Genomic DNA, 17,027 nt, shown 5'->3' with positions numbered 1-17,027 from the left:
AATTTGTGACCTTTGAAGACTTTTTAGTGTTTTTGATGAAATCCAAAATGGCGGAAAATCCATCATGGCGGAAATTGACGTCATAGGGTGCGTTGAACTCGGCTTGGTCCAAGGATTCTAACAATACCTAATTTTTGACAATCGGATCAACGGGTCATAAGTTACGTGCGTGAACGCACATCCAACTTTGGCCTGTTGGTGGCGCTAGAGCGCTCAAGGTGCCGGTATGAAACTTGGTGAAATTAATCATGAGACTGTCCCCAATCAGTGTGCCAAATTTCAGAACTTTTCACCAGACGGTTCTATGGGCTGCCATTGACTTCAATGACGGAAGCGTAATAATAATAATAATAATAATAATAATAAGAAAACTAACAAACACAATGGGTGCCTTCGCAGCTTCGCTGCTTGGCCCCCAATAATAATAAGAAAACATAGAAACACAATGGGGCTTCGCAGCTTCGCTGCTTGGCCCCCAATCACTATGGGTTGCCTCGCAGCTTCGCTGCTTGGCCCCCAATAACTAGAAAAGCATTTCCTGAAGGAAATACAGTGCATGAAAATGCAAAAATATGATGTAAAATATCATACAGAGTAAAAACAAACTATATTGGTTGCTAAGTAGATGAGGTTTAATATAGTTGGAATGACTGAACAGTTAAATAGGTGGATAGTTTAAATGGTTAAATTATTTAGGTAGATAGTTGACGATAACTGACACTTGGAATGGCTCTAATGTTTGCTAGCAGTTATGCTAACTATGTTAACAAAGATAATAATGTTAACCAAGTTACTATGCTAACTAACATGCTAAAATGCTAGCATGCTAACTATGCTAACCATGTGACTTAGCTAACTTAGCATTTTTAGCAAAACTGCTTAAAATGATTAGCTAACTAGCATGCTAACATGCTAGCATGCTAACCATGTGACTTAGCTAACTTAGCTAATCATTTTAAGCAGTTTTGTTAAAAATGCTAACTAGCATGCTAATATGCTAGCATGCTAACTATCCTAACCATATGACTTAGCTAACTTAGCTAATCATTTTAAGCAGTTTTGCTAAAAATGCTAACTAGCATGCTAGCATGCTAACTATGCTAACCATATGACTTAGCTAACTTAGCTAATCATTTTAAGCAGTTTTGCTAAAAATGCTAACTAGCATGCTAACATGCTAGCATGCTAACCATGTTACTTAGCTAACTTAGCCAACTAGCTACAGTGGGTAGGAGTCATAGTTGATGACAAGTAACAGTTACAATGGCTGAACAGTTAAAAAGTTCAGTAGTTTAAAGGGTTAAATTGTTTAACAGTGAAATATTGTAGTGAGGACTTTTATTTTGAAACAGTTTTTGGCAGAGGAAGCAGTTGAACAGGATGTGTAGTCTTAATAGGGCCAGTTTGTATGCTTAAAGCCTGAGACTGGCAGTTGGTCCAGGTGGCCCGAACACCTGCCATAGGATTCTAATTGCTTAACGGCTCTATTGTGATGTCATCAGCCCATGTTAAGTCTATGGGGAAATTTTGACTAGTTTTTAATTAATAGTTTAAAAAGTATAAAAGTTACAAAGCTGAAAAATACATAGCACCCATGTCCTAAGTAAGACCTACGTAACATAGTTTGAATGAAGTTTCTACGTTAAACGGTTGAAGCTGCATTAAACGCGTTAGAAGAAGAAGAAGAACTAGAAAATGTTATTTCGAGGAAATTACCAGTGCATGAAAATGCAAAACATATGGTGTGAAATATATTGTTAAAACAAACGATGTGCTAATTGGCAACCAACATGATGAGGTTTAATATAGTTGGAATGACTGAACAGTTAAATAGGTGGATAGTTTAAAAGGTTAAATTATTTGCTAGGTAGATGAGGTTTAATATACATGTAGTTGGAATGACTGAACAGTTAAATAGGTGGATAGTTTAAATGGTTAAATTATTTGGTAGGTAGATGAGGTTTAATATAGTTGGAATGACTGAACAGTTAAATAGGTGGATAGTTTAAAAGGTTAAATTATTTGCTAGGTAGATGAGGTTTAATATACATGTAGTTGGAATGACTGAACAGTTAAATAGGTGGATAGTTTAAATGGTTAAATTATTTGCTAGGTAGATGAGGTTTAATATACATGTAGTTGGAATGACTGAACAGTTATATAGGTGGATAGTTTTAAATGGTTAAATTATTTGCGAGGTAGATGAGGTTTAATATAGTTGGAATGACAAACAGTTGTGGGCAGAAGAAACAATTGAACAGGATATATAGTCTTAACAGAGCCAGTTTGTATGCTTAAAGCCTGAGACAGAGTATATAGTTTAAAAAATGTAGATAGTGTAATGGATGTTGATAGACAGAAAGTGGAATGGATGTTGATAGGCAGATTGTTTAATGGATGTTGATGGATAGTTTAATGGGTGGATGAGTGAATGGTTTGAAGAGGATTAATGGATAGAAAGTTGGATGAAATGTGCCTTAAATCCTTGTAGAATGGAGAGACACAGAGAGAGTTGGCCTAGTTCAGCAGAAAGCAGTTGATACAGGTGCAATCAGTTGAACTGATTCTTTGATGGGGCCTAGATGAGCAGCTGGAAGTTGATTCAGGTGCAAATCAAGTTAATTAGTCCATTGTGATGTCATCAGCCTAATGTTAAGTCTATGGGGAAATTTTGAGTAGTTTTTAATAAATAGTTTAAAAAGTATAAAAGTTACAAAGATGAAAAATACAAAGCCCAAATGTCCTAAGTAAGACCTACGTAACATAGTTTGAATGAAGTTTCTACGTTAAACGGTTGAAGCTGCATTAATTGCTTTAGAAGAAGAATAAGAAGAAGCCTAGGAAGAACAGTACAGTGCATTTTCATGCACTGTAATAAGAAGCCTAGGAAGAACAGTACAGTGCATTTTCATGCACTGTAATAATAAAATGCCTTGGAATAACAGTACAGTGCATTTTCATGCACTGTAATAATAAAATGCCTTGGAATAACAGTACAGTGCATTTTCATGCACTGTAATAATAAGAAATCATAGAATCACTAAGGGTTGCCTCGCAGCTTCGCTGCTTGGCCCCCAAATATCGCCATGTGCCATACCAAGAACATGCATGCAAGGTCATAGCGTCACCTGTGAATGCGGGGGCGTATGCATACCGTTGGTCTGATATATAGGACAGGTGTGTCGGGTGCCACGGAGATTGCTGCCATGATGCAGGGAGAAGGTTATCCATGGCTGTTTCTCATGCTCCTGAGCACCTCTGTGACCTGGGCTGAGTTCACCCGGAAGTCTGTGTTTAAGGTAGATTAGTGGGTTCTCATTAGAGATATTAACTAGATATTATTAAGGAAGTGAATTAGTAATTAGAATATTCAAATTCTGCCGAACAGTTGGCATTTTTGTGTATTAGCTGATAGATGACAAGTAACCAGATGGTAGTGTATGTTGTTATGAAGTTCATTAACCTTTTCTGTACTTTTTCCCCTGCTGGAAATGGAACTGCGATGGCTGAAGCCTAGTGAGTATCTCTAACTTTTCTCAGTGTGCTGTTTTTTGATGGAAACCATTCTGTTCTCAGAGATATATACGCCGTAATGGTTTACATAGCTGAGAGGGCTCAGGACAGTCATTTGCTCTAAGATGTTTTAGTGCTTCACACAATGATACATTCAAATATTGATAAGGAACAGCAAAACAATTCAGAATTCACCCCACACACAATGGTCAGATTACACTACACATTATATTCAGTTCAGCTTACCAATGACGCTTCTTGTCCACTCCTTGAGTTTGCAGCTGGACCCACTAATCACCGCAGACAACAGACACAACCAGAGATGTAAAAGTCCTGCCATGTATTGGTTCTTTATTTGTGCGTTTAGCACAGGTGATTTCACTAATTAAGTTGTGAGTTGTGTTCATTAGAATCAGCTGATTAAGTGAATGGTTGGAACTAAAATGTAGTGGACTTTTACTTTCTGAAGCTGGAGTTTTACATCTCTGGACACAACACATAAATTAATGGAGTAATTGAAATCAAGTGATGTCTAGGAGACATAGAATGGAAACCGCTTTTGCCTTAGTTTTGATGAATTAGGAGAGGTTGTGCATAACCAAAGAGCTATCATGAACATGAGGCATGGTTGTGCCCTCCTTCATATGAAAATCTTGAACTTAGAAATAACCACTAAAACATGGACGAAAAAAGCCTACATGTGATGTAAAACATCACAAAGCAATTATAGTTCAATTGTGGTTACCAAAGAGGGTGCCATTTAGTCAAAAGGACCATTTCAATACCCAGCCTAAATATAAGGTTTTAATTGGGCTTGTAAAATTGCAATTGAGTTTATTTTTGATAAATCAAAGTTGAATATATTTCAGAACACAGTACAATACTCAATTTCTGAATGTTCCTTGAATTTCCCCTTGCGGATCAATAAAGTATCTATCTACCTATCTCATCTATTCATCCATTCTATGTCCCCTTTAAGCCAGACGCACAACGAGCAGCTAAAGCAGGAAAACATTTCCTGTTTTTTTCCTCTGTGGTGTGTGGCACCCAACATCCTGTGTGAACTCACTTTCCAGAGAGGTGTTAGTTATGAAATTTTAACATAAAATCCCTGTGCACTGGCCGCTTTCAGCGTGCGGTGATTATCTCTCTAGTTGTTATTTTCTATGTTCATTTTTTTCTAGAAATGCTGTTGATATTTCTATGCCATCTGTTTGGGAGCTGTTTTTTTATCTAACCATCAGATCGCTGATTTACACATCTTAAAAACTTTGCGTAAGCTGTACTCACAGGTCAAAGAATGCATAAAAAGTGTATATTTTTCTGATTTTTTTTTCTATTAATCCCAATATTTGCATACACACATCCAGCCCTGTTTACGCAACTTTCTTGTGCGCAGCAGCATTTATAAATCAGGCCCCAGGTCATTTGGAAGTAAATGATTATTGTGTGTGTGACTTTGATGAGATGCAGAAGTGAATGAGCTCTCCAGGGCCACGTCTGCAGAACAGACAGAGATCGTCAACAAACACAACACACTGAGGAGAGGAGTGCAACCCACTGCAAGCAACATACTCAAAATGGTACAACTATTCACCAAGGCTGTAACTTCTTGCTTTCTTTCATTCTTTCTTTATTTAATTTCGACTGACTGATATTTGTTCTTTTCCTCCTCCTCCTCCTTTCATCTCTATCTGTTACTCATCCTGACCATTCCATACGGGTGTGTGTGTGTGTGTGTGTGTGTGTGTGGGTGGAGTATGTGACAGATGTTGAGTATTAATACATGTATGTCACCAAATCCTCACCTCTTCCCTAGTTATCTATGCCAGGTGATTCACCTGGCACAGATAAGTATGGAAGAGGTGAGCATTTTCCTTTTTCGAGTGGTGTGATTGGCTTTCCATGTCATCTGGCATGCTCTCTTTCCCACAATGCCTTTTTAATCTAGTGTGTATTGACCCCTTCACGGTTCACGTCACAAGAAAAATGTGCACGCATATCGGGGTTAGAAAATGTTTCATTCCATTGAATTGTGTGTGTGTGAATTGAATTGAACGTCAAGGAAATGTCAAGAAAAATACCTACTTGTACTACTTTTTCGCTGTATGCACACTTGGCATGTCAACCAGATAATCGTTAATGGTGGGCCGATGAATTTCTGGCCACTTGCTAACGTCGTCTACCCATTCTGTTATTAGCTCAGGATCAGGCAGACAATCGGCATTAGCTAAGACTAATTTATTAAGGGACGGTTCACGGTCCTGGGATGACAAAGACAGTGCATACCTTGACAGCTCAACATGCCGGTCTATTAGCTGCTCCATTTTTTCTAACCCCATGCTGCACGCGCACTTTGAAATTTTGAAAAAAAAACAACAGACCTACCTACCACTTCGATTTTTGATGGTATCCCCACCTGTTCAGTTCATGACTAGCACTATCAGACTATAAAGACAGCCAGAACTATTAGTACATTAGAACATTAGTAATGTTGGTTAGGAGGCATCTATTTTCCAGAGGTAGTTTTGGGACTACTTTTTAGGAAGACTGTACAAGGTCTTAAAAATGTTTTTTTTTTCTGTCACAGAGGTGGAACACAGAGGCTGCTGCCAATGCACAGAGGTGGGCCAAGACCTGCTCCATGAAGCACAGCAGTCCCAGCCAGAGGAAGATCAGCAGTATGGGACACATACATACACATACACACGTACACACACACACACACACACACACACACAAAGCACAGCAGTCCCCTGGCAGGTGGGGGAACTCCAGTGTCGATGCAACGGGAAAAAATGACTCCCCGTTGGACAACTGCGTCCCCCCCCACACACACACAAACACACACACACTTTAACCCCTGCACACATATACAATGGGTTACATTGACTGTATTTGTCTTTGCGGTACACATGGTTAAGCACCTACTGTATGCACACACACAAACATACACTCACACAACACACACACAGACACATACTTTACATGCCAACACAGAGGTGGACATGCAAACATACATATTCACACAAATAAACATAATATTTTTTGTTGTCAAAAACATTTTTACAGATATATAAAACAACTAAAACAACTACATGTACCGCAGAGAGTTACAAAATATGACCGCCGCCCAGTCCTGCACATTCTGTCCGCAAATATAAATCACACGTGTCAATTTGTCTCCATCTCCTACTCCATCCCCTACTTTTGTGTATGTAAATGAGTGTGTGCATAGTGTGTGTTTGTTTTTGTGTATATGTGTGCTTCTGTGTGTGTGTGTGTGTGGGGGGGGGGGGGGGGTGGTATTTGAGAGTGTGTGTGAGGTGGTAATGGGGTGTGTGCGTGTGTGTTTTTGCTTGCCTGCATGTGTGTGTGTTTTTACGTGTGTGTACTGTACGTGTGGGTGTGTTTATGTGTCTGTGTTTATGTGTGTGCGTGCATGTGTGTGTGTGTGTGTTACTGTGTGCTAGGGCTGTCACTTTATGTTTGAAAATCAATTGCACAATCGATTGGACCAAACAACACAAGTTTCGAAAACTAAAATAGGGAATCGATTTTAACCAAATATTTACACTATTAATTTTAAACGAAATAAACAAATAAAAAAGATAGATGTAACAAAATTCACAAACAAGAATATAAAAATATAAAAGAATTCCAAAGTGCAGTAAACATTGCGAAAGCTAAAAAGAAAATTCCCACCAAATCGTGTTTTGCCAAAAAATGGAGGACAACGCGATCAACCTGTGCGACATGTAGAGAGACGAGTGATAGGCCCTAATAACTTGAGGAGTTCGATGTGGAAGTAGCCTACTTCGGATTTTTGGTATATCAAACTATGGAGAAGAACAAAGCGGTAGGCTACGCAAACTGTGCAATCGAGTTCTACGTAGGCGAAATTTGTTTGACATTTCTAATCGTAAACACAGACACAGCTACGTTGAAGCCTGCAGTCATGTCACTGATGTAATGGCAGTCCACTCGGCTTACTGGTTTTCGAGAATGTTGCACTTCCGTTTGTCATTGTGCACGAAACTTCACGCCAATAAATCATCAGAAATATTGCTGGCTTGCGTCTACAAGCGCCCTCTTTAAATTCGTCCTAATGCCTGTTAGTTGTTTGTGGATTGGCCTATATTCGGCGTTGAAAATCGCTGCGCGGCGGTCATAATAATAATAATAATAATAATAATAACTAGAAAACGCAATTCCAGGGAATTACCAGTGCATGAAAATGCAAAAAATATGGTGTGAAATATATTGTTAAAACAGATGATGTGCTAATTGGCAACCAACATGATGAGGTTTAATATAGTTCAAATGACTGAACTAGGTAGATGAGGTTTAATATAGTTGGAATGACTGAACAGTTAAATAGGTGGATAGTTTATATAGGTAAATGATTTACTTGGTAGATAAGGTTTAATATAGTTGGAATGATTGAACGGTTAAATAAGTGGATACTTTAAATGGTTAAATTATTTAGGTAGATAGTTGACGATAACTGACACTTGGAATGGCTCTAATGTTTGCTAGCAGTTATGCTACCTATGTTAACAAAGATAATAATGTTAACCAAGTTACTATGCTAACTAGCATGCTAACAATGTTAAAATGTTAACTATGCTAACCATGTGACTTAGCTCATCATTTTAAGCAGTTTTGCTAAAAATGCTAACTAGCATGTTAACATGCTAGCATGCTAACTATGCTAACCATGTGACTTAGCTAATCATTTTTAGCAGTTATGCTAACTATCCTAACTAGCATGCTAACTATGCTAGCCATGTTACTTAGCTGACTTAGCTAATCATTTTAAGCAGTTTTGCTAAAAATGCTAACTCACATGTTAGCATGCTAACTATGCTAACCATGTGACTTAGCTAACTTAGCTAATCATGTTAAGCAGTTTTGCTAAAAATGCTAACTAGCATGCTAACATGCTAGCATGCTAACCATGCTACTTAGCTAACTTAGCTAACTAGCTACAGTAGGTAGGAGTCATAGTTGATGACAAGTAACAGTTACAATGGCTGAACAGTTAAAAAGTTCAGTAGTTTAAAGGGTTAAATTGTTTAACAGTAAAATATTATAGTGAGGACTTTTATTTTGAAACAGTTTTTGGCAGAGGAAGCAGTTGAACAGGATGTGTAGTCTTAATAGGGCCAGTTTGTATGCTTAAAGCCTGAGACTGGCAGTTGGTCCAGGTGGCCTGAACACCTGCCATAGGATTCTAATTGCTTAACGGCTCTATTGTGATGTCATCAGCCCATGTTAAGTCTATGGGGAAATTTTGACTAGTTTTTAATTAATAGTTTAAAAAGTATAAAAGTTACAAAGCTGAAAAATACATAGCACCCATGTCCCAAGTAAGACCTACGTAACATAGTTTGAATGAAGTTTCTACGTTAAACGGTTGAAGCTGCATTAAATGCGTTAGAAGAAGAATAAGAACTAGAAAAGCATTTCCTGAAGGAAATACAGTGCATGAAAATGCAAAAATATGATGTAAAATATCATACAGAGTAAAAACAAACTATATTGGTTGCTAGGTAGATGAGGTTTAATATAGTTGGAATGACTGAACAGTTAAATAAATGGATAGTTTAAATGGTTAAATTATTTAGGTAGATAGTTGACGATAACTGACACTTGGAATGGCTCTAATGTTTGCTAGCAGTTATGCTAACTATGTTAACAAAGATAATAATGTTAACCAAGTTACTATGCTAACTAACATGCTAACAATGTTAAAATGCTAAGTATGCTAACCATGTGACTTAGCTAATCATTTTTAGCAGTTATGCTAACTATGTTAAGTAGCATGCTAACTATGCTAACCATGTTACTTAGCTAACTTAGCTAATCATTTTTAGCAGTTATGCTAACTATGGTAACCATGTTACTTAGCTAACTTAGCTAATCATTTTTAACAGTTTTGCTAAAAATGCTAACTAGCATGCTAACTATGCTAACCATGTGACTTAGCTAACTTAGCTAACTAGCTACAGTGGGTAGGAGTCATAGTTCTTATTACAGTGCATTTTCATGCACTGTAATAAGAAGCCTAGGAAGAACAGTACAGTGCATTTTCATGCACTGTAATAAGCTTTATTTGTATAGCACCTTTCATACACAGAATGCAGCAAAGTGCTTTACATTTGAAGCATGTACAGTAACACAATAATAGTCAGTCAGTCATTATCAATCACTTTCATTTTTCTTCATTGCTGTGGCCGTTGATCCAATCAGCAACATATCAGAAATATAGAAAATAACATGTAACACAGTTATTAGAGAAGAGTCAGTCGTTCCCCTTTTGTCGCTGTGGCTGTTTATGATCCAATCAGCAACATATCAGAAATACTATTATACTACTATGGATATATAAAGGCTTTGCTGACAAATGCCTAGGCTAACAAATGCTTAGGCTCCGTTGATGCGGACTCCAAGCAGCCAGCCTTAGCTTGTAGTTAGCATATGTCGCCATTAAGATACTAGTAGCTTTACACTCACATTACATCACATAAGGGTACCAGCAGATATCATTCACACAGATTTCAGGGACATCCCTCCAAGGACACTGACCAGCTACCATGCCAAACATGCTTATTCTCAGCACCAGAGGTGGAAAAGTCCAGTTTCAGAAAGTAAGGGTGTTTTCACACTTGGTCCCTTTCAGCCTAAACGAACTCAGATCGATGACACATGCACATTTTTTGTGCATATGTGAACATGCCAACCGAGCTCAGATCTCTGTAGCGCGCTAACTCGGGAGGTAGTCTCGGCGCGGTTCGCTTTGGAGTCCGTGGCACGGTTCACATTATCTGTGCATTGTGAACACAAATCACCCTGGGGTCTTTTTCACATTGCATTGTAGGCTAGCCTATTTTTAGCCTGGCTCCGTCCTCCTACGTACTTCCGCTTAATTTTTAATTTCCCTTCAGTACGTCGTCTGGGTCTGCGGTATTTTCACGGGTTTTCTCCAGGCCAATCTTTACCTGCCCAATCAGCGTGGCTGACAACGATGACGATGAGGTCGTGCGAAGACAAAACCGAAACTTATTGTGATAAACAGAAGTATCAACGCCTGCAAACGTCAAAAAATGCAGCTGGAAAAATGCAGAAATTTATTTACGGCAAAGGTAGACCCACATGCATTGTTTCCTGACTGTTGATGCTCTTTATTGTCAGTTTGTAAAGTTTAGGCGAAGTAGGAAGTAACGTTAGGGATCTCTGATAAGTAAGGCTGTAAGGCTGGACCAATGATTTCAAAGTTAGTGCCTGTCACAATGCAAGTGCTGCAAACGTTTCCCTATCGACAACTGCCACTGACTTTCGAATGAAATGAAAATGAAACATACGTACGAGAGTCTGGATATTTGCAGGCTAGCCTATTTTGTCCAACTTGCCATTGCCAAAAGATATTTTATTTTTTATATATAAAAAAACTAATTATAATAGTTTTATTATATATATTTTATATATAATAAAACTATTATAAGCTCATGATAGGCCTACAGACATTTGTAGCGTTAAATTGGCTACAGCCAAACAAGTGTGACATTAAAGAGAAACTATGCAGTTTTGGCTCCCCCTACAGCTTCAGAGTATATATTTTAGGTCACTCTTCAATCTGTCAGTCTGCTGTTTCCTCTTTCCCTGTTCCTCTGACAACAGTTTACTCGCTTTCTGCTTCTTTTCGCTGGCTCTGCCATGACAAATGTCTGAGAAACTCCATCGCTACCTTGTTCTAGCCGGTGCCTGGCGTGTATGTGTGTAGCGCAGTAAAGCAATTCGTTACATCGCAAGGCTGCCAGACTTTCTGTCTCTGAGGCCGTCGGCCCGCCGGCCCAAAGTTGCAAGGGTGTTTTTTCCACTCACAGCCGGGGGGAGCGAGACAGCCACCATTCAACCCAAAAAAAGTCATATAACCATTTCAATGACTCCGAAGCTGTTTAGTTAAGGTAAATTAAGCTAAAAAAAACTGCATTGTTCCCCTTTAACATTAAGCTGAATATCTTTTCATCCAAGCTATTTGTAACTAACAATGTAGAAGTCATGTAGAAACTTTGGATTACATTGCTCACCATTTTAACCATAATGATCTGCTAGGCTTATCTCTGTGTTGAACTCTCATTGTAAACATATAGGCTTACGAGAGACTGCGCAGCGCAGTTAACCGGCTGCTGTTCACTTGTCATTTTGGACGTGAGTTCAAGTTGGACATAGCAACAGTAACCAGGTGGGGCGGGCCTACCACTGAATTAGAAAGTGTGATTGGCTGGTGTGTTGACTGACAGTTCAAGAGGATCTTTGCAATAACTTCAGATCAGAATACATTCTGAAAATATATTATTATATTTCAGAAAGAAACATGAAACAAAATCACCACACCAATTATGGATTAATGGGTTAATTATGGGTTAATTATTTCAACCTGATAATAATGACTCTAACCCAGAGCAACTACATATCCCATAATCCAAAACAGGTCTGCGAGGTATAGTGTGAACATGAAGAAAATGGAAGCCCCATCAGAGCTGAGAATGAGTCACTTTTGTTTTAGTCCACTTTCTGGTCCACTTTTAGTGGACTGAGTTTGGTTCTTTTAAAAGGGACTATATGTGAAAACACCCTTACTTTCTGAAGTTGGACTTTTCCACCTCAATGCTCAATACTCAATATCAAGCAGTCCGATGCTTGAAGTTGTGAACCACAAATTAATCAATCAATACGATCACAAGAAAAATGAATGTCACCATTTGTCTGCACACAGTAGGCCTAAGAACACTTTGTGGGAACCAAAGATTCTAACTTTGGTGGGAACATGCAATCAAACAATGAAAGCAGCTCTAATCATCAATGACAGACACTTTGAGCGTAAACAGAGTCAGGGCATATCTAGTACTATCTAGTAGGGAAAGGACACATCAAGAGGGGGATCTGTAGTTCAATAGAGTACTAAAGCCATTCCGTCACGTTGTCCGGGCAACCAGATTTTCTGTTCTAAACAACTGAACCTAGATGCCATTTTTCTATTGCTTCGCTGTGTTCTTTCTTTGAAAACGAGAATACATTTCAAGAGGAGAAAATAACTTCAGATCGAAACATGATTGCATTCAGGTGGGAAGCACTGCACCATGTTGACAGCGGTTTACACAACGTTAATTTCAGTTTTAAAATAAAAAAATCTATTCTCAATAATTACTTCAATTACCGGAAAAGCAAACTCCTTATCAATACTTTTCTAGGTCTGGCCTAGTATTTCATGTTGTTAATTTGGTTTGTGTAGAACAGAAATTTGGTTGCTACAGAAACCTGACATCACACTTTGGTACTCTATTCCAAGTGGAGTCTATTTTTTTGATCATGGAAATTGTTTGGTGCTGAACCCGTTGATGGTCCACTTTCTCTTTATGATTTTGATGTCCATCTCTGTCTAAATGACCGTCTTTGTCTGTCTATCTCCATTCTCTTTGTCTCTCTGATGGGGGCTAACAGCCAGTGGTTGTGGTGAGAACCTGTACATGGCCAGCTTTAAGAACTCCTGGAGCAACGCTATCCAGTCCTGGTACGATGAGGTGAAGGACTTCAAGTACGGTGTTGGATCCATCAACGGCCGCATCGTAGGACATTACACCCAGGTTCAAAGACACACACACGCGCGTGCATGTTTGTGCAGACACAAACACACACTCACAGACACACACACACACACACACTCCATTACATAACTTTGGGTTTTGTCAGACAGGAAGGGAAACTCCTAGCCTTATTAGCATACGTCACCACTACTTTTGCTATCAGTCCCTGGGGATCGATCCATCCTGAGACGGCATGGCCACAGCAACACCTCACTTCCCATCTTCCCACTCCTCCCTTCCCTCCCTCTCTCCTTGCCTCTCTCCTTCTTTTAACCCTCAGATTGTGTGGAACAGGTCAGACCAGCTAGGCTGTGCCATGGCTCACTGCCCAAACTCCAAGTACAAGTACTTCTACGTCTGCCATTACTGCCCACCGTGAGTACTGCCCACCGCACTGCCCACTGCTATTACTGCCCACTATGACTGCACTCTCACCTCATTGGTTGTGGTTTTGGCAAATGCTTTTTCCGAAGCCACTTACAGTAGTATCATTGATATCACTTTATTATGAGTTATGGGGATGTCTCATGCTTTGTGTTTGAAACAGACACACGTTATGTCAGATTGGAGGGGAAGAACGTGCAAAAACTATTTCATATTTAGATTCTACCTTGAATCTATTTATATATCCATATTAATTCCCTCATTGCTTTCCATTTATTGTTACATGATTTACGTTACATTTATTCAGAAAGTACATTCTCATTCATGCATTCTTTATCTGAACATAGGCATATTTTTATGCATAAATAATGTTAGGGGTGTGAACAGATAGATAGAGTTTTTTTTTTTTTTTTAATTGTCATTGTATGTTAAAACACAACACAGTTTGGAAGCCTTAAAAAATATCAATAAATGTCATGAATAAAATATATTATCTAAAAGATTGCACTATTAGTGTAGTACTACAGTTATGATGTCAGCAGCTTCTCCACAGCTTTAGGGAAAATTATATGTCATGTCTTATGCTGGCCTCTAGGGGGAACTCTCAGATGACCCACCCATACAAGTCTGGACCTTCCTGTGGGGACTGTCCAAATGCCTGTGAGAACAAGCTGTGCAGTAAGTCTCAGTCCTGAGAAACATGGATCTTGACTATTCATGAAACGGCCTCATCTTCCTCTCAGACATCTGCCATCCTATTCATCTGCATCTGCCTCTGTCTGCTGTTCTCTCTCTCACTTGCTGTCTTTCTCTTTCACACACACACACACACTTTTTTCTCACTAATGCTGCTCTGTATTGTTGTATCTTCTCACTCTGTACCTTTTCTGCTCTTGTTCCCTTTCTTATTATTGCTTATTCATCACATACATTTCTCATGCTCACTTTTGATCTTCTGTCTTTCTCTTTTCATTTAATTTCTCTCCGTTCTTTGCTTTCTTTCTGTCTGTCCTTTGGTCTACTACTGTACATCTCACTACATGCCCGTTATTCCTGTTTCTTATAGGAATTGGGTCCTAATTGAAATGACGGGCAAAGTAACTTAATGAGCAAAGTGTCTCATGCATGAACTAAAGCTATCATGTGGGAACTGATCCACCAATGTTTGTGCTTATAGGATCTTACTCGTGGTAATAAATTAGCAAATAGATTTAGACTCATTATTAAATCAAGATTTAAGATAAGAGTCTAAGATTTTAGACTTTGTTCTTTGCCTGTCATTTAAATTAGGGCCTGTAATCTCTCTCCTGCCTTTCTCTTCACTGTTCTGAAACATCCTCTGTCTCCCCCTCTCCCACCTGTAGCCAACCCTTGTCCCTACATGGACCAGTACAGCAACTGCCCAGAGCTGAAACAACAGTGGGGTTGTGACGACAAAGATGTGGCTTCCTGGTGCCCCGCCTCCTGCAAATGCACCAATCAGATTGTCTGAGCATCTGTCCTCGACTGCCAGTCAACATGCTTGTCCAGTTAGCAAAGTAATAAAGCTGATCACCTAAGCATCATGATGTCTGCCGGTGTCTTCATTTTCAATTTAAACGTTCTTAGTGATTTAAAGGTATACTATGCAGGTTCAGGTATTTTTTGCGACTGAAGAGCTCCCCCTAGAGTCACGATATATTTGTATTTTACATTTACAAGATGCTTTTTGTTGTGGAGGTGAAGGATTAACAACAGTCAAAAACTCTCCAAAGAGCTATAACAAGGTAATGTTTCATGATTCTCCCGAGATCTCTTCGAGCTGTTCTTGAAGTCGCATGGCTGATTCGCCGGTTAGCCATTTGCTACGTCTATACTGTATGGCTATACTAGGTGAACGATTCCCCTATTATGTGAAGTTTGTTTACCATCAAATTGGCTTCGTAAAAGGTTATATTAAGGTGAAAATCTTGCATAGTGTACCTTTAATGGTCAGCTCTGGGTCAGATAAAACAGTCACACCGAGATGGAAACTCAAACATCACAGTTACATGGACATTAATATGTTTTAACCCAATTGAGACAATATTTTGAATAAGACTGCCTTGTAAACAGCATTTTCTAATTGCCTTAACCCAAATAAGGTTATAATTGAAATAAGCAATAATCAAAGTAAGACGTGGAGCATTCTGTTCTTAGTTGCATTATGGAATGTGCCTTTCCTATCGTACACTGCACCTTCATTCCCAGAGTAAATTCTAGAGAATCAAGTCAGGAAGTACCTGGGGCCTCAGGATGCTAGTCGAATACCTCCCTGATGAGGAAACGTGACATTCTGTTTCACTTAGCATTCACAATACCATTACCTGCATTTAGACAATGGACAACAGGACAGCAGACACAAAAGTCTATGGGGGACTCCCTTGATTCAAAACAACGGCAAGTGATAAAGATCTATATACTTCCCACACACACACATGGATTGCCATAACTTTGCCTTTAAATTTGCTAATGTGTGAGAATGTTTGATGTGGATATTAGTTGGTAACAGTTAATTCCCATAAACATTGATATGAAACAGCAATGCCAAACAACTAGAAGTCAGGTAAAAAAACAAGCAAACAAAACTACATTTTGATATACCTACTCTCTGCAGCCTCAGTTGATACTCTCCCACCCCCCATAATGCCCTCCAGCCCTTCTCTTTGGTCCGATCCCCCCTCCTCCATCCCCAAAGCATCGTCAAAGCCCCTCTGCTGGGCCACAGACAGACACCTGTGTCTCTTTGGCCCCGGTGGCCTGGCTTTCCACGGACGTCTAGACCATTCCACCATGCTGCGGCCCAAACACAGGTCACCTTATCAGGGTGTGTTTGTCTGAGAAACCCCCACGCCCCTGGTCTCTACCCCAGGCCACATGTGAAACAGACACAGCCATCTCTTTGTTCTGTATAGCCCTGGTGTTATTTCTGTCTGGATATGGTTAAACACCAAGGTAAAACACCTCATTCTCCAAGCCCTCCAGGCTACCAAATATTTACTTTATTAGGATTAAATGGATTTACAGTCTATCTATAATAATAACCTGCTCAGGTTTTAGCTTCCTAGCAGCAAGGAGTACCGCCTGATGTAGGAATATTTAGCATATTTTCATCCTGGTGAAAATTCCTATGAAGAGAATGTGTTATACACATTTGTATGGCCTACAAATGGTGACAGTATAATGTATCTGAGGACAGTGGTGTACATTTACGCATTTCAACTATTAACATAATCGGGTGGAGAGCTAAAATCAGGAACCACAATAACCTTGTGGGACCTTGGATATCCAAAGACAGAGAAGCTGCAGACTGGGCACTAGTGTTTCTCTGGCGCGGGAAAGACGAGGGGTCAGACAAGGCTTTCCTGAGCTGGAGGGGGCATCACGATAGGAGTGGACACTGGGACAGGGTGGCACTTGATAAGCCCCACTGTGCCATCCTGTGGGCCTTATCGCCCTGTG

The 17,027-nt window shown here is 39.4% G+C and overlaps 1 protein-coding gene across 1 annotated transcript; it reads left to right on the top strand.

The window, feature by feature from the left end:
- The first annotated feature begins 3,174 nt into the window (after window positions 1-3,174).
- Window positions 3,175-15,112, top strand: LOC121711021 (serotriflin-like). The gene is made up of 8 exons (XM_042094293.1): window positions 3,175-3,299; window positions 3,489-3,516; window positions 4,987-5,096; window positions 6,104-6,194; window positions 13,021-13,163; window positions 13,444-13,538; window positions 14,143-14,225; window positions 14,912-15,112. The coding sequence occupies exons 1-8, from the start codon at window positions 3,207-3,209 to the stop codon at window positions 15,037-15,039; spliced, it is 771 nt and encodes a 256-aa protein (XP_041950227.1). The 5' UTR covers window positions 3,175-3,206; the 3' UTR covers window positions 15,040-15,112.
- Window positions 15,113-17,027: the final 1,915 nt, after the last annotated feature.

This window comes from Alosa sapidissima, chromosome 6 (assembly GCF_018492685.1).
Source record: "Alosa sapidissima isolate fAloSap1 chromosome 6, fAloSap1.pri, whole genome shotgun sequence".
NCBI classification, from domain to species: Eukaryota; Metazoa; Chordata; class Actinopteri; order Clupeiformes; family Clupeidae; genus Alosa; species Alosa sapidissima.
Note: the sequence above shows the minus strand (reverse complement) of the source record. Positions and strands in the feature narration are given on the sequence as shown.

What these genes read in the sequence shown, in the direction of transcription:
- LOC121711021 (XM_042094293.1), top strand. Translation starts at nt 3,207, where the DNA reads ATGATGCAGGGAGAAGGTTATCCATGGCTGTTTCTCATGCTCCTGAGC. An exon ending in ACTGCGATGGCTGAAGCCTA is followed by an intron (nt 3,517 to 4,986) that starts GTGAGTATCTCT and finishes GATGAGATGCAG; the next exon opens with AAGTGAATGAGCTCTCCAGG. An exon ending in CAAGCAACATACTCAAAATG is followed by an intron (nt 5,097 to 6,103) that starts GTACAACTATTC and finishes TTTCTGTCACAG; the next exon opens with AGGTGGAACACAGAGGCTGC.